Raw genomic sequence first — 26,535 nt, 5'->3', positions numbered from 1 at the left:
GTGTGGTGAGTGGGGTGGGCAGGGAAGGTGACGAACCCTAAATGATGGGATGGAGAATGGGGCCTTGAACAATAAGAGAGAACTCCAAGACTGGTTTTGCTCCATCACATCTGAAACAAAGGGAACTATTGCATATTGCAACAAGAGAGAGTTCAGTTAGATTCAGAGAACATCCTCGACCCCTGGGATACCAGCACTCACATAAGGGACGTCTGCCTTGGGTCATGGAGGTTGGAGCTGGGCTTCAAGCCATGGGCCCTGGCCCCTCTCGGAGGCCCCCTCACTGACCGGGGTCTGCACTGTGCCTCACAGGCCTGCAGCCCCCTCTGGTCGCACGAGTGTGGGAGCTCCTACTACACCACAGGAATGTGCTCCAGAGTCAACTCCAACTTCAGGTTCTCTAAGACCGTGGCCCCAGCTCTTCAAAGTAAGTGGCTTCCAATCTGCATCCTTGGGCTGAGCAGTGAACAGTCCAGAGAAGCTCGGGCCTCTGACCATGGCTTTCCTGGGACTAGGAAGTAGCCCTACCCTGTCCCAGCTATCTGCACAACCAGGAAGGAGTCATCTCACCTGTCTGGTCCTCTGTGGGCCCCGCAGAGTGATGGCAGGGAGCGAAAGAGCTAACATGGTGGGGCCAATCCCAGCATCCAGGAGGCTCCCTGCAAAACCCTGAGCATGGAAGGAGTTGCCAGGCTGGTCACCATGTGCAGCAAGCAAGCCATGTGTGGCACAGCTCTGGGGGCACTGTTCCCTCAGACGACAACGGGATGACAGCCCTGACATTGCAGTAGCTCTGAAGGTGGAGGGCTGAGGACAGCAGAGACCTCCTGGGTGATAGCCAGCACTCCTGGGTGCCAGCAAGCTCTGTCCAGCTTGCCAGAGCCTCATGGAGCACAAAACCTCCCGCTCACTCCCCCACTGCCGAGAAAGCCTGGGGAATAATGCTCAGACTGTGCCTCCCGCAAGCCCAGACTTCTGGCTCTGAGCTTCATTGTTTCCTCTTTGCTAAATACCATCACCCAAGCAGCTGCTGCCCGTTTTATGGAGGGTGAGGGGATTAGCACCTCTGGCTTGCCTGCCTCCAATCAGGCAGCCTCCCTCCAAACAACAAGGCCCCATCAGAGGAGGAAAGATGGCACTGGGCAGAAGCATCCGTCCAGCAGAGGCACGAGAGGGGTCCTCTCAGGGACAGGAAGGTGTGGATTCTATTCACCCAAAATGGCAGCAGGAAAGTTAGTGCTAGGGCAGAGGAGGAGGCTGGAGTCAGGGCACGTGAGCGCTGCCACCACCCCTAGATGCCATGGCAAGATGTGACCATCCTGGAATCCCTAAATCTGTTGCGCAGGCCTCCCTGCCTGGCTGGCAGCAGCATTGCCCTGCAGCTTATCAAATACAGATTTCAGGGCACCCCTGTGTGTGTCTAATTCATGTGTGTGCGTGCACTGTGTGTGTCAGCTCCCCAAGGGGTTGGGGTGTCTGGCCATGTTTAGCAACCACAGACCTAAAGCCAGTTTCTTTTCAACATGTCTTAAAAGGAAAAACTCAAAATCATAAGAAAGAAATCACCAATAATAGATGCATTCTAATAGTGTAACTGGCTTATAATAAAAGAAACCTTGTCCCTACTCTGGGTCATAAATTCCTCTAAATCAAGAAGTTTCTGCTTTAGTCACCCCTGCAGCCATCTGCACCATGCAGAGCTGCAGCCCATAGCCAGTCCTCAGGCCACATGTGTTGAGCTAAACCCAACTGGAAAAGGACAAATCTATCAGGCCCTGTCACACCAGAAGTGTCAGGTCATCATCACATGCTAGACACAGCCTGGGGTGGGACACAGAGTGGCAGAATGGCTAAGTCACCCATGCATTCAAAAATGCTCTATTAAACACAAGGCCTGCAGCAGACACCTGGGTCAAAGCCACCTCACCTTCCTCTGTCTGGTGACCCCTAGCTTCAATATACCACCCCTTTGAGATTTAAGAATTACTGGAATGGCTAACACACAAAAGGCTCCTGCAGCACTGTTGTAAAGTAGATTTTATAACAGTATGAAAATTCTCCAGTAAAAGGAAGCAAATGCCCAGACACACAGTTGTATGCAATAGTTCGAGGTAACTTGAACCATTGACAAACAGAAACAAATGACTTAGATTTTAAAACAGGTGGGCTTTTTTATTATGTTTTTATGGCACTGATGTTTTATGAATACTTTGTTGATTGTTAGTCTTCCTTTTAATTGGGAATAAATATTACAGAATATAAAAACCTTTCTGTTCAGAGGCAGAGATAAAGGCATGAAAGCTCAACCTGACGATGTCACTGCCGCATTAACTTGGTGGTTTGCGTAATAAAAGTGCAGAATGGGATCGGCTCAGGTTAATTGAGCACTTACTTTGTGCTCATCCCACTAAAGCATCTTCTCCGTCATTCTTCATGGCAACTCTTAACTATCACTATACCTACTAGAGAAAATGAAGGCTGACAAGTTATAAGAGTGGCCCTGGGCCACACGACTAGCAAGTGGCAAAGCCAGGGGCCAGTCCGGATTCTACATTCCTAGCCATGACATTATATCTGCCTCCTAAAAAGGGAATTCCATTAATTCAGGCTGAAAGGGGTAAATGCCAGCCTCCCCATTACAGTGAAACAAATGATAAGCACGCACTGATTTGGATAGTCCTGGCTGCCTCAGGAGCACTGACCAATCAGCAGCGGTCAGGTCAGTCCCTGCTTAGAACCAGAGGGGCTCAGGCTTACTTGAAGGTTTGCTTAAACAGCCAGCAGAATAGTGGAACAGAGCCAGGAACTCCAGGACTTGTCATTCTTGTTGCCCAAATAAATGTCCAGCCCAGGGAATGACCCACATGTAGCACAGTCATTCTTCAGTCATCCTTTGGACAACTGTTTGGCAAATCAGAGACTTGCAGACACTGGCTCCTTGGGTAGCTATGACCATGACCCCACTTCCCAGGGTGTCAAACCTACATGGACATCATCATTGTCCTGGATGGCTCCAACAGCATCTACCCATGGGTGGAAGTTCAGCACTTCCTCATCAATATCCTGAAGAAGTTTTACATCGGCCCAGGCCAGATCCAGGTGAGCATCTCTGGGGCTCTTTCCTCCTGTGAACTGGGCCCCCAGACTCATTCTAGATGCTTCCTTGGGGTGTGAGGGACCATCTTTGCATACACCAAGGAGGTGTAAGAGGGCAGCTAGCATCAGGGTCTGCAGCCCAGGACACTCACCTCCGGTGAGCACATCAAGGGACAGTTTAGGGGAGGCCTCGTTTCATGGGTCAAACTTTGTCTTCTGGAGGAGACGCCACCTATGAAGACTGTGACCAGCCAGAGAGAGAGAAGAAAGGCAGGAACATTTGGGTGGACACTTGAGCCCTGTTGGCAAGACACAGGGAGAATCAGGAGAGAAGACAGCGGGGGCGGAGGTGAGAGCTGCCAGCTCCTATTTGAAATGCTGCCTGGATAAGTGCGGGGTAGACTTATTCCCTATTATTTTGGCCAAGGAAGGACAAATGAATAGAAGTTACAAGGTGGCAGATTTCCAATCAATCTAGGAAATGATTTACAACAATTAGAGCAGTTAAACAAGGAGTGAACATTCTGAAGGAACAAATTCCCCATTCTATAAGGCAGCAGTTCCCATCCTGTGGGTCATGACCCCTTTGTAACAATGAAAATACATTGTGGCATTAGGAAGGTTGAGAGCCACTGCTAGCTGAGAGTACAGCATTAGAAGGGCATTTGCTCTAAACAAACCCTGTGGACCCATCCTACAGTGATGTTTCATTGTTCTGTTCTTACTATAGGTCTTTAATGTCACCAACATTTTATCAATCTCAGGTATAAAAGAGCCTCTTTTTTTTTTAATTTTTTTTTTACTTTTTTTATTTATTTTTTTTATTGTTGGGGATTCATTGAGGGTACAATAAGCCAGGTTACACTGATTGCAATTGTTAGGTAAAGTCCCTCTTGTAAAAGAGCCTCTTTTCTTCCAAATCGTAAGGAACCTCAGCTTCATGGTCTTCCACCTACACTGGTCCTAATATCTTAGATTTGATTCTATGCTCAACTTTTGTCTTTCTGAGAAAGAAACGTAAATTGTTGGGCCTCTCTTCAAACCACAGTCTCCTTTCTCCGTGTGCACCCCAGTCTGTCCCACCAAGCCTTCCATTCATTCCTGGAACTTTGTGAGCCTCCTTCCCTTCAGCTGCAGCTACTGTCTTGGGAAGGTCCTCAGCCCTCCTCACTCCCAAATCATCCCAGGTAGAGAGACAATTCCCGGGGGTCTTTACCACCAAAGATCTAAGCTTCAGGGAGTCACAATGATCTGTTGCCCTCTCCTCTCTGTCCCACAGGTTGGAGTCGTTCAGTACGGGGAAGATGTGGTGCATGAGTTTCACCTCAACGACTACAGGTCTGTAAAAGATGTGGTGGAAGCTGCCAGCCACATTGAGCAGAGAGGAGGCACAGAGACCCGGACAGCATTTGGCATTGAATTTGCTCGGTAATGAAAGAAAAACACAGATACTGTCCTAGTTATCTATTGCTGTGTTACAAACTACACAACATTTGGTACCTTGAAAAAATAATGTTTCAATTCTTCAACGTTCTGGGGGTTGACTGGGATCATCTCCTTGGTTCTCTCTCGGGTTCCTCATCTGGTTGCAGCCTGTTGGATGGGGCTGCTGCCATCAGAAGGTTCCACTGGGCTGGATATCCCACTATGTTCACGTAGCTGGAAGTTGTTGCTGGCTGTTGGCTGGGAGGTCAGCTGGGGCTAGTGACCTGAGCACCCACACATGGCCATGGGGCTTGGCTTCTTCAAAGCATGGCAATGGGGGTATGAGAGGGAGCTTCCCAAGAGACCCAGGCAGGAACCAAGAGATTACCTGTGACCTAGCCTTAAAGTCCCAGAATATGATTCCTGCTACATTCTATTGGTCGAGCAATTACTAAGACCAGCCCAGGTGCAAGGGGAAGAGAAGTCTAAGAGTAACATTTATTTTGAAGTCCTTCTTGGAAATTTCTACTCCCTGGGCCAGACTCTAGGGTGAGACTGTGTCTGTGCTTCTCAGAACCTCATGGTGTAAAAGAGTGTTGGCCACAGAGGCAGCAAAAGCCAGTGCCTGTGTAGTTTTTCACATTCTGCAGACCAGTGGCCAGCTGCAAGGGCCTCCCTGCCTTGTCAAGGGTCAAGACCCCTAACCCTGCGATCCTCCTGTCTGGATTGCCCAACAGGTGGGCCAGGCTCCTGCTTCAGGCACTGAAAAACAAGACAAAAAGTGAGAAAGAGAAATATTTTTAATAGAATATGATATTTAATGTTTCCCAAAATACAATCAACGTCACCTTCATGGGAAAAGTCTGAATTCGGTCAGGTTGTGTCACATGTATTTTGTGAGTTAGTTTGGATGTTAATCACCCTTGGCACATCACCTTTCTGTAATTTTCAGGAAAGTGGTTTTCAACTCCGAATGCTCATTAGAACTTTCGAAAAATTCTGATGCCTAAGCCATTCTCCTCATCCCTCCCCAGAGGGATTTGATTCTAATTTCATGGGTCAAGGTGGGGCCTAGGTATCAATTTCTTTTTTTTTTTTTGAGATAGGGTCTTGCTCTGTTGCCCAGGCTATAGCGCAGTGTAACCTCAAACTCCTAGACTCAAGCAATCTCCTGCCTCTACCTCTTGAGTAACTGGGACTGCAAGCATGTACCACCACAACGAGGGAATTTTTAAATTTTTGATAGGGATGGAGTCTCACTATGTTTCCAAGCTGGTCTTCAACTCCTGGCCTCAAGTGATCTTCCTGCCTCAGCCTCCCAAAGTGCTGGGACTACAGCCACAAGCCATGGTGCCTGGCCAATATTTGCTAAAACCTCCCCCCAAGAGTTCTAATGTGCATCTGGGTTTTTGAACCAGCAGCTTAGCTCCTGGTCACCATCTGCCCCTGAACTTCTCTCCCAGGTCCACCTTCTCCCTTTGGCCTGCCCAGAACAACAAGACCAGGACTCCAAAGGGGCTTTTTAAAGTCACTTTTTAAAGACAACAGTGGGCAGCTGGAGAAAGAGTAGCTGGGTCATCTCAATCCAGTAACTTCTTTGGTAGAAGGTCCTAACACCAGTTGACCCAAGGAGGACTCAGCCCTGGTGTCTGTGGCTGACCCTCTGGAGGAGTGTTAGGGCTGCCCCATAGCCACTTCCTTCTTATGACCCTGCTCCTGTGCTTGGGTTCCAGCTCAGAGGCTTTCCAGAAGGGTGGAAGAAAAGGGGCCAAGAAGGTGATGATTGTCATCACAGATGGGGAGTCCCATGACAGCCCCGACCTGGAGAAAGTGATCCAGCAGAGCGAGCGGGACAATGTGACCAGATATGCCGTGGCTGTAAGTCCCTCCCCTGCCCGAGGGCTGTGGGTTGGCCCTTAAAGACTTTGCCATCAGACCCCTAGGGGCTGCAAGAGGGTGCTTTCCGGCCAGCATAACAGGTGTACAGGCCTACAAATAGACCTCTCATTTCATTCTCTTCTAAAGAACAAGTTGAGAATATTCTTTCTGCAGTGCTGAAGACTATCCACAAAAGTTATGGGGGTTGGGGGCATTTTTCCCCTCCACTGCCTAGAAGGTTCTGTAACCTCAGAACACTAAAAACACCCCCAAATTTCCCCACTCCCTTACCTTAGCTTGGCATGGGGGCCTCATCTTGCCTCTAAAAGAGTCTGTTTGAAATGCAGTGATACCTCAGGGAACGCCCATGGCTCCCCAAAACAGTCCTGCTCCACCTCCCCGGGAACCCCTGGGGTCAGGGACGGTGGGTGCATGAGGACATCTCTGCTACAGTCTGGTTTGTTCCTGCCCCTGTTCCCTGGCAGGTCCTGGGCTACTATAACCGCAGGGGGATCAATCCAGAAACTTTTTTAAACGAAATCAAATACATCGCCAGCGACCCCGATGACAAGCACTTCTTCAATGTCACTGATGAGGCGGCCCTGAAGGACATTGTCGATGCCCTGGGGGACAGGATCTTCAGCCTGGAAGGTGAGCAATACCTGCTGAGAGGGTGTCCACGCTCTGGAGCCTGCCTCAGGTAAACCTCATAGATTAAAATCTAATCCCACAGATTGGAATGGTTTAGCTAGAGTCCTCCATTAATAATAAATGCCAATGATTGGGTGTTACTCCGTGCCAGGTGTGAGGCTGCGTGCTTTATACGTAACCCCCTGAAAGATCATTTCGCTGATATTCTTATTCTATAACAGAGGAAACTGAAACTCCAAGGAGTGACCTGCCAGAGCTCTAACAGCTTGGGAAGGTGGTAAGCTTTGAACTAGGCTTGCCAGATTTAGCAAACATAAAATACAATATATGTGGCAGACTTCCACTAAAAAATTATTCATTGTCTTAAATTCAAATTTGATTATATTTTATCTGGCAACCCTTGTTGGAACCCAGCTGGGCCTGACTCCAGAGTCTGAAACCTGCAACTCCCATGCGCCAATGCCTCCCACTCCACCAAAAGCATTTCTTTTCTCGCAGGTTTCCTTCAGAGGGCATCTCTGCTTGTGATGTAAACTCCATGTTTATTTGCATAGATTGCGTCTGCACCATACATTATTATATTATTATTATTATATTATTATTATTATAGTGGGCCCTTCCAATATCAGGCTTTCTGTACATGGGAGGATTATGAAAAACATAGAAGCAACATCCCGGAGCCTAAGAAGTCTGCATTGGAAGGAGACAAAAACGTGGCTCGGGGCCTGTATGTAGCTCAGCAGCCAGGGCACCAGCCATATACACTGGAGCTGGCAAGTTCAAACCCAGCCTGGGCCTGCCAAACAACAATGACAACTACAACCAAAAAATAGCCAGGTGTTGTGGTAGGCGCCTGTAGTCCCAGCAACTGGGGAGGCTGAGGCAAGAGAATCGCTTGAGCCCAAGAGTTTGAGGTTGCTGTGAGCTGTGATGCCACAGCACTCTACCGAGGGTGACATAGTAAAACTCTGTCTCAAAAGAAAAGAAAAAAGAGTTTCTCATAAGCAAAGGGAGATAAACACAAAATATGAACATGAGCTCTGACACCCACTGCAGAGCCTAAACACCCAAATCAGTGTATTTCTCCTCAAAACAGTCACTTTGGGTGCTGAGAGCATCCGTTCCAAGGATACGTTCAGGGAGCCCCTCTGTGGGAAGAGGCTTTCAGCACACATGGGATTTCTTATGCAAACCTGGGGTGAGTGACAAGTCTCCCTGTGAGGGTCGATTTGATGTTTGGGAGCCATCCAGAGGCATCTGGAGCCAAATCTGGAGAATGAAAGGAATGAACAAAGAGGGAAATCCTATTTCCTGCCAAAAATGTATACTATTTATTTCCATGCACTTTTTCTTGTAGTATTCATGCCCTGTATTATAACTTGTCCTGAGCCCATTTCAGAAGTGAGTTGGTGCTAGTCATGATTCTGCATGACCACCTGGAAGGCACTTTGCACCCCTCACTGCACAGGGTGCTAGGGAAGTCAGACAAGGCTGATGTGCCACTGGCCCCAGCCTCAGCATCCCCTTAACAGTGAGCCCCCCACCTTCTGATGATGCCCTGGGAAACAGGAGCCGCGGGTCAAGCCGCAGGTCTGTCTGGTATCCAGAAACCAGGCACAAAGTAATAACATTTTTCTGTCCCTCTGCTGTAGGCACCAACAAGAATGAAACCTCCTTTGGGCTGGAGATGTCACAGACAGGCTTCTCCTCGCACGTGGTGGAGGTACGAGTTTAAAGCCAGCTCCCTCTGTCTCCCATGTGTCCTCTTACTGTGCCCAGCTCTCCAGGTCTGCTACCCCGCCTCTCACAGAGGCTAGGTCTTAGCCCTGCTTTCTCTCTTTCTTGGGGTCTCTCTGCCTCCTTTTTTCAAGGGTTTCCGCTTATTTATACTGTCTTTATAAGCTCTCTTCAGGTGAACTATAATTGCAAACCCACATTTGTACCTAGAAGGTGCTTGGTGAACCCCACCGTACGGAGTGCTGATGGGGCATCTCCCCTGCAGGACCAAGGGTCCCAGTTAGTCTATAGCGCCCTGTGCAAAAACTAGTTATGGTAGCAAAACCAAGGGCACATACCCCTGGTACCCCCACAGCCCTGGGCACACCACGGCATGGGGCATATCCCTATATCAATGTTGGGAGAGTGTCCAGATGTCCCAGTATGCTCTGGCAAGTGGCCCGTGTGGTCCCCTTCCCTGTGCAGACTCTGTGTCAGATAGCACAGGTCCGGAGGGGCCTGGCTTGCACAGTGAGGGGTATGTCGTATCACAGCTACACATGGTATCCGGGGTTCCACGTCACTGACCTTCGTGTGCTTCACCTGGTGCTGACTCATAAAATCGGGCTGAAACCTCACAGGCTTGCCAGAGGGACAGAGAACTGATGTCTGTGAAATACTTTATAAACTATAAAGTCCTCCCTTGTTTATAAACTGTAAAGTTCCACGCAGGGAAACATACTGACTGTATGTGTCAGTGCCAGTAGGCGCTCCTCTGGTGTGCTTCAGGAACGCAGGTGTCCCAGGTGTGTGAGTGTGCACACACGCGCACGCGCTCTGCCTGGCCTGGCACCACACCAATGTACTTATGCCTTCTAATTTGCCAGGCAAGGCCTACGAGTCCATCCTAGTTCCACACCCCTTCCATCATCCCACTGGATCCTCCTAACTCTCTGTGAGGTGGGTAGGGCAGGATTCCTTGTTCCCCATTTACAGATAAGGAAATTGAATCGTGAAAGGGTTAGGAGATCTGCTGAAGCAAAAACTCCTCCGTGAGAGGGCAGGAGCAGGAATCTCAGTGGGTCTGAGTTAGAAGCCCCAAACTTGGGAGTTCAGAGGGGCACATAACCTACCACACACGAAGGCAGATGGACAGAAACCCCACTCATGCTCAGAGCTTTCTGAGCTGCATCTGGACAGCTCTTAAACACAGCAAGATGCTGGAACTGCCCTATCATCATGATAGCCTTGCTTTTTGTTCTTTATTTTTTGAGGTTTTGTTATTGTTTTAAGACACTCTACCCCCTGGGGTAGAGTGCCGTGGCATCATAGCTCATAGCAACTTAAAACTCTTGGGCTCAGAGATCCTCTTGCCTCAGCCTCCCAAGTAACTGAAACTATAGGCACCCGCCACCATCCCTGGCTAGTTTTTCTGTTTTTAGTTGAGACAGGGTCCTGCTGTTGCTCAGGCTGGTCTGGAACTCCTAAACTCAAGCAATCCACCACGTGGCATCCCAGAGTGCTAGGATTACAGGAATAATTTATAAACTGCCACCATGCCTGGCCAACAGCCCTGTTACATATGCACAGCAGTTTAAACTTTTCCAGGAGATTCCTGCGCCTCATTTCACTCTGAGAACAGCCCTGCAAAGTCAGCAGGTGGTGATGGTAACCCTACTTTCAGTGCTTGGATCTGCCATCTTTTCAGCGCCTTCTCTGTGCTGAGCCTGTGCTGGGTCCTGGGAGAATCAGAGGTGGGAGCCCTGCCCCTAAGGAGCTCACAGTCCAAGGGTAAAGAGCCTGGGTGCAGAGAGGCAACAGCATCCTTTCGCATGAGGGCAGGCAGTGAGTCACGTGCTCCGGCAGGATCAGCCCAGGTCTCTAGACTGTGCAATCAGAGTTGAATAGGAAACACAACAAGGAAATGCAATATAATCAAATCCCACAAGCATTTGTCAAATGCAACTAATGTTCCAAAAAGAACTGGAAACAATTCTTGCCACCAGGAGTCAACTTGCAATCTCAAGAGCAGTCCTTAGCTTTGCGAGGAGGACAAAAGAAACTGTATGTGCCTCTTGGGTAAAAATGTGCAGCTTCTGGAGCCCCCCCCCCAAGCTCTAGAGCCCCTGTAAAGACCCCTGCTTGATGTGAGTGGAGCAGACAGGTCCAGATCTAATGCTAACCAAGGCTGCATGTGACCAGAGTGTCACAGAAGGAAAGCCTTGGCTGGGGAGGGGGTGGTCAGGAAGAATCTGGGAAGGGGGTGGCTCTGAAGCGGGACCCTGGAAGACAGGGGCTCGGCAGCCATGGGCAGCAGTGAGCAGGACAGCAGGGATGCACAGTCTGGGAGAAATCTAAGCACAGACCAGAAGCCAGCCCTGACATCGGGGACAGTAAGGAAAAATGAATGTCCCAGTATTTCCTTTGTCTGTTCTATAACCATTTTTGAGCATCTTCCCATGTGTCAGGCTCTGTACCTGCGGATAGACATTAAGGTAACATTTCTGCTGACAGCAGTTTACAGCCTAGTTGGGGGGAAAAGACTCCTCAATAATTAGTTTACTCTCCTGCTTCTAAAACTGTAATCTGTGAATGTCCGGGGAGGAACCTGCAGAGAAGGGGACAGTAAGATGGGCTTCAGAGACCAGCAAAGCTTGAGCCGAGCTTTGAAAATGGCCTAAGCAGCTCATTGTGTCAACCAAGGCCCTTGAGGGACCACTGGCATCCCCAGCTTCCAGACTGGGGAGCCCAGAGCCCCATCTTGTTACTAAACTCAAGTCAAAGTCTTGACTTGACATTTCAATGTGCATTTGACAGTTTCTTTGCCATCAAGAACCAGGTTGCTGCTTCCCACACACACCAGTTTTTCTATCACCCCTCACATGTTCATATGATAGGACTTTTAAAGAGAGAGTGATGACATTTGAATCTGAGATGCTTTAGCATTAAAAACAAACAAAACTTTCCAAATCCAAAGGAATGGTACAGTGACAGAGGGCTGTTCTGTTCTGTGACTGGCCATTGGGTGGCTATTTGAGAGCACAGAGGTCTGTCAGTGCCAGGCCACTGATGCCCATCATGATTGGCCACAGCGATCCTGTCCCCAGGGGTCCAGCTGCTCGGCTCTCAAGGTCAGTTAGACTTCTTTGGGGCTTGGGGGCAGCAGGTCCAGACCTTCAGCTTTGCCCTGAGCAGGTCCCAGATAAGCCCCTGGGAGCCCTCTCTAGCAGAAGCGTGCCACCAGTGGCCCCACACAGCTGCTGCTGGACATGTGCTGAGGAGCCTAAAGTGTCCCTGGGCCAGTTCAGTTCTGGGAGAAGAAATAGTCTCTAGCCCCAGGGAGGGGCCTAGGAGAATGTTCTCCGATAGCAGAAGAAAGGCCTCCTCATATCCTGGTTTGCTGCCAGCTTATCTAGTGAGGAAACCAGCCTTTGAATTAGCAAGAGTAAAACTGTCAAGAGAAAGGAAGGACCAGAGCCCAGGATAGAGAGGAGACCCCAAGACATGACATGCGGAGTCCAAGGTCCTAAGCCACAAGGCTGGCGGCAGAAGACCAGAGCCATTGGGAAAACCCAGGTAGCTGGAAACTAGTCTTGATTCATATAATATAGGAAGAAGAAAGAAAATACTCCCAAAATTACCATCAGGAAGGCTGGATATAGATCTCTGGTCAAACTTTAGAATGGATTTTTAAGCCAATGGTTCCATTAGCATTTGGAAATAAATGCAGAGAGAGCTGGTGTGGCTTCTCTTAATGCAGGCTGCCTGCCGAAGTGGTGAACTCCCTGCCAAGCTGGGTAATCAAGCAGGAGCTACATGATTCTACCAGAAAACTTATAGAAAGGATCCTTACCTCCAAGGGGGAATAGACGCTAAGAGTCTGTGATTCCCATGGGCCCTGAAGGGCAGCTGTGGAAGCCTTAGAAGCCGGTGAATGAGGAATGCCCTGGGTGACAAGCTGCCGAGAAACTCCTCCCACACCTCTGGGCAGGAGGAGTTGCACACTGATCCTCCTGCACTGGAGTTCATATATCTGCCCCCACTCCAAAGGTTTACAGAAGGAAGCAGCTTTATTAGGGTAGGTCTTGTTTACACAAAAACCTTGGTGACTCACACAAGATGGGAAGAGGTCATTTTTTTCTTTCATCTAAGAATGTGATTTCTGTTTTTCCCCTGCACCTGGTTATCCTACAGGTCATGTGCCCAGTTTAGTTTTGCAGACCAAGGTCAGGGAACCCTCTTAGATTCCAAATGAGCTGCTCCATCCACCCTCCTGCCTCTTCAGCCACCACCCTTCCCACGCCCTCCTGGGAAGTAAAGGGAAAGGCATCTGCTATTATCTAAGGTTCTTAGCCTTTAAAGATGTAATTTTCCCGAAGAGTTTTGCATTTGAACTAGTTTTATATATCTGATTTAATCAAAAATGCAGGCTTGGTATGGTGGGTTATGGTTGTAATCCTAGCACTCTGGGAGGCTGAGGTGGGTGGATTGCTTGAGGTTAGGCATTCAAGGCCAGCCTGAGCAAGAATGAGACCCCGTTTCTACAAAAAGTAGAAAAATTAGCTGGGTATGGTGGTGGGTACCTCTAATCACAACTCATCAGGAGGCTGAGGTGGGTGGATTGCTTGGGTTAGGCATTCAAGGCCAGCCTGAGCAAGAATGAGACCCTGTTTCTACAAAAAAATAGAAAAATTAGCTGGGTATGGTGGTGGGTACCTCTAATCACAACTCATCAGGAGGCTGAGGCAAGAAGATTGCTTGAGTCTGAGAGTTTGAGGTTGCAGTGAGCTGTGATGATACCCTGGCACTCTAGCCAGGGCAACAGAGCAAACTATCTTGAGAAAAAAAAAAAAGAGAGAGAAAGAAAGAGAAAGAAAAACTGATCCATAATGGCAAACTGAGGGGTTGATCTTGAAAGCAGTAAACCCCTTCTGAACCCCCATATCCCTAAAAAATGGACTCCTCCACCTGCCAGCTTGGATAGGCAGTCAAGACTGTCCCCAGCCCCCTCCCCCGAGGTGCAGGACATGGTAACTAAGGCCTTCTGGCTTTCAAGTTGAGTCCTAGTGGCAGGAATCATTTCTGCTTCATTTGGGTCCTCCTAAGCCATGTCCTCAGGATGAGCCCCAGTGGCCGGCACTCCACTCCTGGGCCTCTTTCCCAGGACCCCTGACAACTATTCCTCTGGTCTGGAACGAGCGGTCAGTGCAAGGTGTCCCCTGCCCCCCACCCCAGCCTCTGGCTTCCAGTGTAGGGAGGGCCTCCTCTCCACAGAAAGGCTTAGGGCCTATTTCTGGGCCTTTCCTGCCACACCTCATCTAAACCTACTGGCCATCCATTCATTACTTGCTCAGCTCCACTTTAAGCTTGTTGAAACAAGGCTTCTAAGGACAGAATTTGGGCAACCGGTGAAAGCGTAATCCACCCTGCAAATGATGTATGTGCCTTTGGAGGGGCTCCTGGGCACAGAGCCTCATGCCCTCTGCAGTCACTATTATGATGGGAGTCTGGAGAAGGACAGTCTCGTGCCCTCTAGGGGTCTCCCATCACACCAGCCCAAGGCCCACCAACAACTAGCTACCCCTGGCTCCACAGTCTTGCCTAGAAAAAGCCAAGAAGAGCTGGAAGGAAAAAATGCTGACTTCTGGTATCCTAATTTCCTTGTGCTGGGCAAGAGGAAAGCCCTGCTTGGTTGTGTGGTCTCAGACAAATCATTTAACCTCTCTGAACGTCAGTCTTTGAGTAGATATCTGAAAAATACTTGTGAAATTGAATCTTGAGGCTTGGACCTGGAAGTGTTCCTTTTGAGACTTACTAATAAATCAAGTAAGGTTTTCCTAAGATCCTTCACTAACCCACTAGGCACTCACCCTTTACTCTGCAGGTCACTTAATCCCAGGACTCCCAAAATTGCCTGCCCTTGACTCCATCAGAGCACTTCTCACCTGCTACCAAAACAACACCCTTGACTGTGAGATCTGGTTCTTCCAACGCTGGCCTTCCTGGGAGAGGCTTTATAGATGAATTCATGAATGAGACCAGCTACTATGTACCAAGTACCCACTGGTTGCCAAACACTGTGCTAAGAATTAAAAAAGAATTAAAATAATTTTACAGTTGAGGAATCTGAGGCTGAGCAAGAGAGAGGGAAGCTTGCCCAAAGTTGCACAGCTAGAATTTGGGAGCAGGAAATGGAACCCAAAAATGTCTATCCCTAGAGTTCATGCTATAATGCTGTAACCACTAGGCCAGGGATTCGCCACCTCAGCCCCACTGACATCTGGGGCTGAGTAACCCTTTGTGGTGAGGCTGTTCCGTGCATTGCAACACATCTAGCAGCATCCCTGGGCTCTGCCCACCAAGTGCAGGCAGCATCCCCACCCCTACCCCCAACTGTAACAACCAAAAATCTCTGCAGGCATTGCCAAACATCACCTGAGAGGCAAAAACTCAACCCCCAGTTGAGACCCGCTGCCCGAGGCCATGCTGCCTACAGTGCCGGGGCTGGGGCCTTACCCTGGCTTAGGACTGGCCAGAACACAGAACTTTGGGAGATAGGGTCACACGCCGAGTGAGCATTCAGCAGACCGGTGCAGAGGCCAGGTCAGAGGGCAGCTAAGAGCTGAGCTGGCAGGATCTGAGGGTGAGTGGGTGCCACATGCACTCCAGTAGGTGGAGTCCTAGGGGAAGACACAGAATTGGCCTCAGACCTGAAAGCTACCAAACCTACAACCTCATGTCTGCGCAGAACACCAGGAAAGTCGGCCTGTGGGAAGGGCCATCCAAGTCACGCCATCCAGGCACACCTTAGTAACATCTGATGGGAGCTCAGGTGGCCCTACGGGAAAGGAGACCGTAACTCAGGGAGCCTGTGCTGGGGCTGCAGAGCTGGGGATGCAGCTTCGCCCCAGAATGCCCCGTTGTTTGTTTCCCAGCTGGGCCCACATGCCTGGCTTCCCCTGTCAGGGTTTTGGCCCTCTTTTTTTGCCCCACCCTTCCAGATTTTTTCCAAACTCAAAATGTCTGGTCTTCTCCAGCTGGGAAAAGTTTGTGGCAGACTGAGGTTTGCTTTGGTGCCTCGACTTGCCCACTCCACACAGTCTCCCTGTCCTCAGGGAGGTGTCCTCTGACCCCAACAAACCCACTTTGTGGAAAGGGGCCTCCCACTGAGAGCCCAAGGCTGCAGCTGCTCCCAGGGGTAAAGAGGCATAGGTGGGAGGCTGAGAGTGACCACTCGGCCCCTAGCTGCCAGATCCAGACAAAGAACTTCCCAACCTCCTCCCAACCCCCCAGTGCAGAGTCAGCACGAGGGGGCTCCCCAGTGAATCCCAGACCTTCTCAAAGCCTCGCAGGGCCTCCCTGTCATCTGCAAAGCCAAAAATTCATCTTCAAAGGTCTCTCCATGAAACAAAGAAGGCTGGTCTGCTGACCTCCTCCCTCCCAGGGGAGGCTCCAGGTGGAAAACCGGAAGCAGGATCCTTACTGGGGTTGGGGAAAACAGATGGATTTTTTTTTTTTTTTTTTTTTTGCGCAGTTTTTTTTGGCCAGGGCTGGGTTTGAACCCACCACCTCCGGCATATGGGACTGGCGCTCTACCCCTTTGAGCCACAGGCACCGCCCAACAGATGGATATTTTCTTCTCTGCCCAACCCCTCTCCCCAGTCCAAGTCCAAACCATTCCTCTAACTTGCTGTGTGACCCTTGGAAAGTCCCTTCCCCTCTCTGAACCTCGGGTGCTGTTTTGTGAAGCGCAGTTATGATCCTTCTGGGGTCACAGAGCATTTGTGAGCCCAAACAGGTGGCTGGATGAGAAAGTGCCCCAGAAAGAAAGGAGCACACCCCACATGCAACCAATGTTGGAGGTGACTTTGGGGACCCGCGAATGTCTGAGTCCCTGGCTCCAATTCTGTCCCTGACAGACTGTCAGAGCCTCCTAGGCTGAGGCACAAACAGATTTAGAGGAAGAAGGCTAATTAGAAAGTAGCCTTAACCATAACCAAGCACATCGGCTCTCCCAAGACCAGCTTATTTATAGTCAGAAAAACATTCTGTCTGAACAGGCAGGTCTACCTTAAGAGGGTTAGGATTCCTTAAGCCTTTGTTAAGACCAACTTTACTCTTTAAAGTGGTGGGGAACCTCCAACCCAGCCATCCAGCCAGGTTGAGGAAGACAGGTGACTTTACCAGCTTTAAAAGCCCAAAGCTGTCATACAGACAATCTGCCCCTACCCCCATGATCAGCAAGGCAACCCAGAAACGTGACCCTTCCCTGCTTCCACCACCTTCCTTGGGCCCCTCACTGTTCTTGGTAACTTTTATTCCTCTTCCAAGTGTTTAGTGTTTATTTCCCTGTCCCCACTAGTCATTTGATTATCTAAGCTGGGCAGTGGACCCCATCGTCAGGAAATGGCCATGGGGTCAGCACCTGGAAATTCCCCCTCAAGCATTGCAGCCAACACCCTCCTAAGAAACAAACTGCTGTCCTCAGGGTGTGGCCCTGGATTACCTGTCCAGCCTCATGTCCACCCTCTCTGCCCCCCTTTTCCTCGGTGCTCCAGTGACACCAAACAGCTCTCAGTTCCTTGAAAGCAAAGGCTCTGGACTCCCACCAGCCTCAGGGCCTTTGCACAGGCTGTTCCTGGCCCTTCCCTCCTACCGTCCAGCCCTCCCCAGCTTTCAGGTGTCTGGATAAATATCACATCCTCAAAACGCTCTCCCTTACCCCTCTCCCAATCAAAATTAAAGCTCACTGTGGTTTTCCCTGGTTGCATTGATCACAGTTTGCCGCCACATGTGTGTTTGAGTATTTGTTTAGTATCTTTGAGCTCTGGGAGGGCAGGAACAATATCCCCAGAGCCAAGTAAGTGCCTGGCACAAAGTAGACTTCAAAGAATGTCTCCTGACAAAAGGAAAAGGTAAATCCAGATTTACCCACAGGATTTACTCAGACCCCCAAGAGAATATGGAAGGCGTGAAGGGCAGGGCTACAGCTGGAAGGAGTTTAGGAGCGGATGGTGACCAAAGAGTTTTTAGAGGGTTTTGAAGCCCAAGGAGGAATGGAGGTTTGGCTCGGGATTGGGAGTTTGTTTCTAGAACATTCCTGTTTTCCTAAATTATTGTGCTAGGGATCAGCTTAATCCATGTTGTGCTGAAGATGGGATGGGCTAAGCAGGTCTCCTTGGCTCACTCAAAAGCCAAGAGCCCTGGCTGGAAGTTAGGTTGCTTGATAATGACCCCAGAAAAAGGTGCCCAAGGAAGGCTGTCAGATGCTTCACTGGTCAGAGGACCTGGTGTGGCTCCCAGCAAGGGGCCAGCAGGAACAGGAGCTGATGTGTGCCCCCTGCCCAACGCCAGGACGGGATTCTGCTGGGAGCTGTTGGTGCCTATGACTGGAACGGAGCTGTGCTGAAGGAAACAAGCGGCGGGAAGGTCATTCCTTACCGCGAGTCCTACCTGAAGGAGTTTCCCGAGGAGCTCAAGAACCATGGTGCATACCTGGGTAAGAGCCTGGTGGAGGGGTGGCTGCTGGGTCGTGGGCAAGGAGGGACCCCAAGGTGCTGCAGAGGCCCCCACAACTGGGCGAGGCGGCTGTGTGCATTCGATGATCTGAGCACCAGCCCTGAAGAGCAGCAACGCAGAGGCCATTTCCTCTCCAGCCTGGCATCTACCACACCCAGCTCCATGCCCAGGATGTGACAAGCACTTCATCCCATCCCCACCTTTGTCCCTCACCCCTTCAGCTACACACCCTGCCAGCCACATGCTGCCCACACTGTTATTACCCCATTTCACCCCAATTTTGAGATTCTCTGCTAACAATAGGACAAAATGCTGGGATTGGGACTATCCTGGAAAATTCAGAGGCGTAGATCTTTAGAAATTTCCCAATAGCACCTGGCTCCAGGACCTGGGTTCCATTTAATCGACAAGGTGCTAAATCTGAACTGTGTGACGAGTGCCCGTGGTTGAGGTCTCAGAGCACAATGGTGAGCAGGACACAGCCCCTGCCCCCAAGCCACCTCCCGGCCAGTGGGGTCAGAGACAATGTGCGTGGATGATGATAACACAGTAAGGTAAGGGCTCAGATAACAGCACAGATAAGGGAGTCCTTGCTTGGCAAATGCTCCAGCCCTGGGAACGCTGTCAGAAGCACGAAGGCTGGGCGGCGCCTGTGGCTCAAAGGAGTAAGGTGCTGTCCCCATATGGGTTCAAACCCGGCCCCGGACAAAAAAAAAAAAAGAAGCACGAAGGCCACCACCCCTTTACCTGGAACCGACTGGTTCTTAGCCCTGTGCTGAAAGTGAGGAAACCAAGGATGGGGGGTGCAAGGCACAGGTGTCTCACAGCACAAGCTAGAAGACAGATCCCATCAGCAATGTCCCAGGGCTCCAAGTGAAAGAGGGAAGCGATAGGGTGGCTGTGGCCCAGCAGGCTGGCACACTCTGGGCACAGAGCCTACACTGGGCCTCAAAGACAGGCAAGTTTTGAATAAGTCAAGAAGGGCCAAGCAAAGAAGGGAGGCACGGGAAGTGGCAGGCAGTTTCAGGACCTGAGAAGTAGACTGTTACGGATGGAGCACAGGGAAAGGCAGCTTAGGGCTGGAGCAGCAGGAGGCCTCAGATCCCAGGCTGGGCCGTTTGAGCTTTCTCCTGTTGGCAGTAAGGAACAATTGGAGGTATCTGAGCGAGGGCACAGCAGGATGAATCCCACCTACCCAGGACAGCCAGCCTGCTTCTCCTCCCAGGAGCCCTGGCAAGGTGGAGCCAAGCTCAAGGACACTCATGAGACCCAGGTGTCCTGTCCTAACCACAGTTGCCTCCTTGAGAGGTCCCGAGGGTGCCTTCTCTCCTCCTCCTCCCTCTGGGACTCATCCGGGGAGGGCAGTGTCTGAGTTCGCTGCTAGGGCAGAGGTCCTTGCTGGAAGACTCCTCCCTCCAGGGGAGGAGACGGGAAGGCCTGGCCCTCAGCCCCACACTGAGGAAGCAGTGAGGATTTACGGCTCCTCTCATTAGGCCCTTGGGGAGCCCAGCCCAGCTTCAGAATGTCTCAGCGCCACCTGGGAATGGAAGGCACAACTAACAGATGGCGGCTAGGAAGCCGGGAGCTCTATGAGCTTTGAGAGCTGCTGCCAGGCCCTGCAGTGTCCCTCCTTCTGAGAAGGCCCACAAGCCCACGGCCAACTGAGGACATTTTCAGTAGTGCCACTGAGGATGCAACTTGGAAGAAATTTTTGCTCCACACCACAAGGCAAATCCCACCCCACTTCTGTATGTTTATGGTCGCTCTAAATACAGGGCAGTGTTACCCAGACCAGTGCAAGGTCCTGGCCTTACAAACCTATCAAGCCCCATTTCCCGGAACACACTGCCAACAGTCAAAACGTGTCTGGAACCAGGGTGGGCCACCCTGTGCTCCCCACACACGTGGGCACATCCTGCAGCCTCTCTGGAAGTGGCTGGTGGGACCTGAGTGACAGTGGCTACACACACGTGTGCGTGCACCTGCACCGCACATACTCATGTACACACATGAATGACACACGCTCACAGCAGAAAGGGACATCTGTCCCCCAGAAATAGCCCTGGAACTGCCAACAAGGCCCAACACCCATCTAAGATCTGGGATCCAGTATCCAAGATTGTCTGGCAGAAACCGAGACTCTGGGGTGCCGTGGGCTTGCCATACCAGCTGGGGCCCCACTTTCAGGAGACTGGTTGAGGGTGCTGCCATTCATCTCCTGGGAGACCCAAGACCCACACGGGTCGGGCACACTATACAGGAAAGCAGATCCACAGCGGTTTCAAAAGAGCCCCTGGCTTTTCTCATCTTTCTCATTTGCACGGTGTGTGGGGGACGGAGAGGAGCCTGGGAGCTTCCTTCTTTGAGTCTGCAAAGCTATGGGGCTGCGAGGATCCCTAAGACTAATGTAAATACCCCAGAGGAGCAATTCCTTCCTCCTCCGCAGCTAGCCATCAGTAAGCCACTCAGCAGGGGGTTGGGGTAATGGAAAGGATGCTGATTGGTCCCCAAGAGAGGAGATTAGATTGGTAGGGACACACAAAGTCTGTCCACATAAAATGAAGTGTGGCTCGAGTTTGCCCAGCTCCTTGCTCCCTGCTCTGCCTTGCTCATGAGTGGGCAAAGAAGGGACGTGAACATTTCAAGTCAGGAATGTCTTTTAGTGGCCCCACTGGCTTCCTTTATTTTCTCCAGCATGAGGTGGGGTGCAGTGAGGCTTTCGCACCCCTCCACACCCCTCTCCCAGGTCCTGCCTCTCCCAGGCCTCCCGAATTACTGCCCTGCATGATTGCACCTGCCCAGCCGACCCTGCACCCACCCCTATCTCTGGCCCATCCTACGACACAGCTGAGCCACCAGCCAGGCCCTGGCAAGACCTGCTGAGGACACAGCACTAGAGACCAGCCTGTTTCCTCCTGTGGCAGGGTACACAGTCACATCGGTCGTGTCCTCCAGGCAGGGGCGGGTGTACGTGGCTGGAGCCCCCCGGTTCAACCACACTGGAAAAGTCATCCTGTTCACCATGCACAATAACAGGAGTCTCACCATCCACCAGGCTCTGCCGGGCGAGCAGGTAATGAGGGGGCGGGGGGTTGGACAAATGGGAAGGGCAGGGAACACAGGCAGGCCGGTGCTGCTAGGCGTCCTGAAGGCATGGACAGGAGTTGTGCATCCACCTACAGAAGGCCCCAGGGGACACCAGGGTGCTAACATCACCCCTTTTCCTGGTGAAGATGCAGAATGGGAAGGCTGTCATGCCACTGCCCCTCTGAGATACACCTGGCAAGCAGATTCTGCTGCTGAGAGTCTCTCGTCGGATAGTGATGAATGCACTAGGAAAGCTATGAGAAGTCTTTGGTGGTGAAATCAGGCCAAGGAGACCTGGGGCCCAGGGAAGCAACATGGCTCTTTTTGGATTATATTGCAGATTTGTGGCTGGATCAAACCCCTTGATGGGGCTTTCTAGCATGACGCCACCTCCTAGCCCCTGATATCCCCCAAACCAGGCCTCAGCTCCTCCTGACTAGCAGTGTCCATGGCCCTGGGGCCGAGCTGAACGCTATATGGGACCCTCCCTGTTGTTTCCAGCTCCTTTTGGCTCTCCTGAGCCTGGGAACAGCCCTGCTCCTGTCCTGTCACCGTGACAACCGCTCCTCCCTGTGGCCAGCCTGCATCCCTCTCACTGCAGAATGCCACCGGGCTACCATTCCTCCTCTGTCTCCTGGTGCTGGGCTCTCAACCTTGGCCCTGCCCCCCGCCACATTCCCCCCAGGGCCAACTCTCTCGGGAATCAAAGGCTAGACCTTGGGAGCTGGAGGGAATTTGCTGATGAATTTATGACATTTTTCCTGCCCAATTCCGCCTCCAACATCCGAACGAGAAACCGCAGAGCTGAAGGCAGCTAAATTAAGCGGATTCCAAATCGCAGTGACCCACATAGCTGAGGCCACATATTTAGACAAATGTCTCCCCCCTGCTCCCCGACTTGCTCTCTGTCTGTCTCCTAATTACTCTGTGTAGGCACATCTCTTCCCTCTGCCTGCCCTGTGCTTATTATTTCACTTGTCTCTCTTCAGCTTTCTTTTTATCTTTCTCCTTAGACAAAAGCTTCTAATGCTTTACAATAGATTTCTTCTGAAAATACCCTGAGCAGGAGATGGCCAGGGGAGGGAGAGCCATGCATGGGCAAGGGTGTCAGATCTGAGTTCCAACCAGCCTCGCCGAGACCAGCCTTCCGACCTTGGGCAAGCAATTCCCATGCTCGGAGTTTCGGCTCCTTCCCTGTAAAGTGGGGAGGACCATCTCTCCTAAGAGTGTGGGGCTCACATGCTCTCACCTAAGGCTGTGTGCTATAGCATCTCACCGGGGCTGCCCATGGGAAGGGGTGCCTTCTTCTTTCCTAAACAACCCAGGGATCCAATACGCATTAATTAAGTACTGTCTGTGTGCCAGGCACAGGTTCCAGGCCCCAAGGAAACACAAGGGCCCAATGCCCACCCTGGTGAGGCCCCCAGTGGAGGGCACAGAGGGTGGTGGGGGAGTGGGGGTCAGAGGGCACATGAGGGGGCGCCCATTGCAGGGAGTGCAGCGGGGGGAGTCGGGACAGTGTCACTTCTAACATGAAGTAACACTTCAGCAGAGACCTGAGGGATGGCAGGGCATCATCTGGGTAGGGCAGAGGGGATGAGGGTGCAGGCAAAAAAATAGCTTGTGCAGGGGAAGTCCAGAACCCAGCCAGGCGTTGGGGCTTTTGAAGAAGAGATAAAACTGGGTTTGGCAGGAGTACAGTGTGACCCTGCTAGACCAAACTCCCTCCCCAGCCTCTGTCCCCGCAACCCCTGAGGTTGGTCTAGCAGGGTCACACTGTACTCCTGCCAAACCCGGTTTTTTCTTAGAGAGTTTAGGCTTTATTCCTAAGGCAAAGTGACTGCACAGTCAGCAATTAGAGGCCACTATGGCTGCTGTGGGGGTAGGGGGGAGCTGGCGGGGCCAGCCTGAGGCTGGGAGGAAGCTGAGGGAAGAGGCAGAAGCAGGGTGGGGCAGGTGGTATTGGCATCCACAGGGCAGAACTTGCTCATGGGGTTTGGGGTGAAGGAAGTGAAGGGTAGAGCCAGGAAGGACCCTCAGGTTTCTGGTCAGGGGGTGAGTGGTGCTGTCACCGAAGTGGGGTACCCACTACACCCTAGGCAGAAGAGAAACACAGCAAGTCCACAGGCACTGAAAGAGATCATAATTTACCATCCAAGACACTAATCCCAGAGTCATTTCTAATGTTAAAAATTGAAAACAAGCTAATAGAGGATTGATTAAATATATTCTGTTACGTGTGTAATTTGGACTATCATGGACTCACCAGTGACTAGATTGTAGGAAAAAACATACATCATGGAGAAATGCTTGTGATACATTGTTTTATTAAAAAATTAGTATGAAACTGTATAGGTATTATGATCTCAAGTTGTAACAGTAAGAGCACACACACATACACACAGGCAACACAACTCAGAGGAAAGAAAAGACTAGAAGAAAATACACCAAACCATGAACGGTAATTATATTTGGATGTTGAGACTGTGGGTACCTTGCTTTCATCTTTATTTTTTTTTTAAATATTTTCCTTATTTTTGCCACTATATCACTTACAAACATAACACATGGACATCGCTAAAGTTAAATCATGGAAAGAAAGAGGAGTGGGGGAAGGGATGAGCAACAGAAGGAGAGGGAAGGAAAGGAAGAAGGGGAAACTGAAAACAGGCGCGTCCACTCCATGAGGAGGGAGAGAAAGGGAGCGCATGGGAAGGGGGGATGCATTTGTTCACCAAAACTTTGGAGTCAAAGGATGACCTTGGCCTCCCTCCATGGCCAAGGCGAGGGCTCTCAGCTCTGCAAGGTGGGCAGCCAGCCCACTCCCCTTTCCCGTCGTGTGCCGCAGATAGGCTCTTACTTTGGGAGTGAGATCACCTCAATGGACATCGATGGCGACAGTGTGACTGACGTCCTGCTGGTGGGTGCACCCATGTACTTCAGCGAGGGCCGTGAGCGAGGCAAGGTGTACGTCTATCACCTGAGACAGGTACGGCTGACCGGGGACCAGGCAGCATCTCGGGGGCACCTGACCTGTTCTGACATGTGCAATCGTGAGGAAAATGGGTTGCTAAAAGGCCAGTGCCCCCCTGCCGGGGCCAGGCCAGAGGACAATGGGATCCTCCTCTGTCACTAGGCTCATGTAATAAGAAAGGAGATTCTGGGAAAGTGGAGTGGAGCAGGCAGAGGGAGTCAGGACCACAAAGGCACTAGCCGAGTTCCCCTGAGCCTTTCCTGGCCCTGGTTTTGCAGAATCGGTGTGTTTATAATGGAACGCTGGAGGATTCCCACAGTTACCAGAATGCCCGATTTGGGGCCTCCATCGCCTCAGTTCAAGACCTCAATCAAGATTCCTACAATGACGTGGTGGTGGGAGCCCCTCTGGAGGACAACCACAGAGGAGTCATCTACCTCTTCCATGGCTTCCGAGGCAGCATTCTGAAGAAGCCCAAGCAGGTCAGGCCCCCTGGGAAGTGGGTGGTGCAGAGATGACCGTAGGCGTCCCTGTAGCCTGCATGTGGTCGGATGGTCCCCAGTTTCCTTCTGTGTTCTCACATAGGAGGGGATTCCAGTCTGCCCTAGCTACACTTGCCTCTAGTCTAAATTTTGAAATGGGTGCATTTTATCATCAGGACCTTCCATCACTCCCTTTTGCACCCTCTCTTTGCTTAACTTTATCCCCCCAACAAGACAGTAGAAAAATCTGCGAGCAATGGATTAACCAGGAGTGGAGAGGTCCCATCTGGGCTCACTCTTCTCTAGAAATGCTTCATGCTGGAAACCTCGCTCCCCTCAGAACTGACCCATACCATGTCCCATCCCGTCGGGATCACCATTTTGCCCACATGTTTTATTGGCTTAGATAGCCTAATAAATATACCAAGGTTAGAGCAGCTAATGGGTTACCAGCCAGGTAACAGGTATTTACACTTCCTTGGGAACTCTTTCAAGACACAATGTGTATTTTTTAATTTTACATTCAAATCTTTAATTTACTTAAAATTGAATTTGGTTTAAGGAGATACATAGAAATCTAGGTTAATATTTTTTTAAATGGCGAGGTAGCCATTTATTCCAACTCTGTTCTTAGTTTTCCATCTTTCCCATTGTGACCTATACTAGCTACTCTTTTCTCTGCCTACCACCCCTCTCTCTGTCTTAAAAAAAACAAAACTCTGTATCCTGGCCACAGGAGTGGTAAATGAACTCAAGCTGGACTAATCGTAACTCTGCCCGGGGATTTTTCTTCTTTTTTTTTTTTTCCTTAAGGTTTTTTAAGAAATAGATTTAAGGTATATGAGTTTAATTCCATTACACGTACACATTATATGAGGGTGAAGTCTGGAATTTTAGTGTACTTATCACCCAAGAAGTGTACATTGTACCCCATAGGTGATTTTTTGTCCTCATCCCTTCCTTGTGATTCTCCAATGTCCCTTATACCAGCCGTGCCCAACCTTTTGGGCATCAGAGACCAGTTTCATGGAAGACAGTTTTTCCATAGACTGAGGGAAAGGGTGGTAGCTTTGATATGAGTCTGCAAGCAATTGAATTATTATGGTCTCTGAGCAATCAAACCTCTCTACTATGATAATCTATATTTGCAGCTGCTCCCCAGTGCCAGCATTACCGCCTCAGCTCCACCTGAGATCATCAGGCATTAGATTCTCCTGAGGAGCCTGCAATCTACATCCTCACATGTGCAGTTTACAGTACGGTTTAGGCTCCTACAAGAATCTGGCACTGCTTCCTTTTGAGAGGAGGCGGAGCTCAGGCAGTGATGCGAGTGATGGGGAGTGATACAGCTTCACTTGCTTGGCCCACCTCCTCTTGTGCTTCCTGGTTCCTAAAAGGCCACAGACCAACAGTTCAAGACCCAGGGGTTGGGGACCGCAGCCTTATATCACTCTGTGTGTCCCTCTGTAGCCATAGTTCAGCTCCCACTTACAAGTGAGAAAACACAGCATTTATTTTTCTGTTCCTGAGTTATTGCTCTTAGGATAATGACCTCCAGTTCTAACCAAGTTGCTTCAAAAGACATTATTTCAGTCTTAATTATCACTGAGCAGCACTCCATGGTACATATACACCATGTTTTCTTTAGCTGCTTGTCAGTTGATGGGCACTTAGGCTGATTTCATATCTTTACAATTGTGAATTATG

General features: G+C 50.5%; 1 protein-coding gene across 2 annotated transcripts in view; it reads left to right on the top strand.

Annotated features, from left to right (window-relative positions):
- The window catches only part of ITGA11 (integrin subunit alpha 11), a 114,850-nt gene that overhangs the window by 61,754 nt on the left and 26,561 nt on the right, over window positions 1-26,535 (top strand). Inside the window, exons 5-14 of one of the 2 annotated variants that reach the window (XM_053594146.1) lie at window positions 313-427; window positions 2,972-3,099; window positions 4,376-4,524; window positions 6,255-6,399; window positions 6,885-7,050; window positions 8,703-8,773; window positions 18,121-18,265; window positions 21,210-21,358; window positions 24,221-24,361; window positions 24,625-24,828. In XM_053594146.1, coding sequence (XP_053450121.1) covers window positions 313-427; window positions 2,972-3,099; window positions 4,376-4,524; window positions 6,255-6,399; window positions 6,885-7,050; window positions 8,703-8,773; window positions 18,121-18,265; window positions 21,210-21,358; window positions 24,221-24,361; window positions 24,625-24,828 — 1,413 coding nt within the window. The remainder of the gene's footprint in view (window positions 1-312; window positions 428-2,971; window positions 3,100-4,375; window positions 4,525-6,254; window positions 6,400-6,884; window positions 7,051-8,702; window positions 8,774-18,120; window positions 18,266-21,209; window positions 21,359-24,220; window positions 24,362-24,624; window positions 24,829-26,535) is intronic. The other variant, XM_053594147.1, reaches the window with a different exon arrangement.

The sequence above is a fragment of the Nycticebus coucang genome, chromosome 6, assembly GCF_027406575.1.
Source record: "Nycticebus coucang isolate mNycCou1 chromosome 6, mNycCou1.pri, whole genome shotgun sequence".
Taxonomy (NCBI): Eukaryota; Metazoa; Chordata; class Mammalia; order Primates; family Lorisidae; genus Nycticebus; species Nycticebus coucang.
Note: the sequence above shows the minus strand (reverse complement) of the source record. Positions and strands in the feature narration are given on the sequence as shown.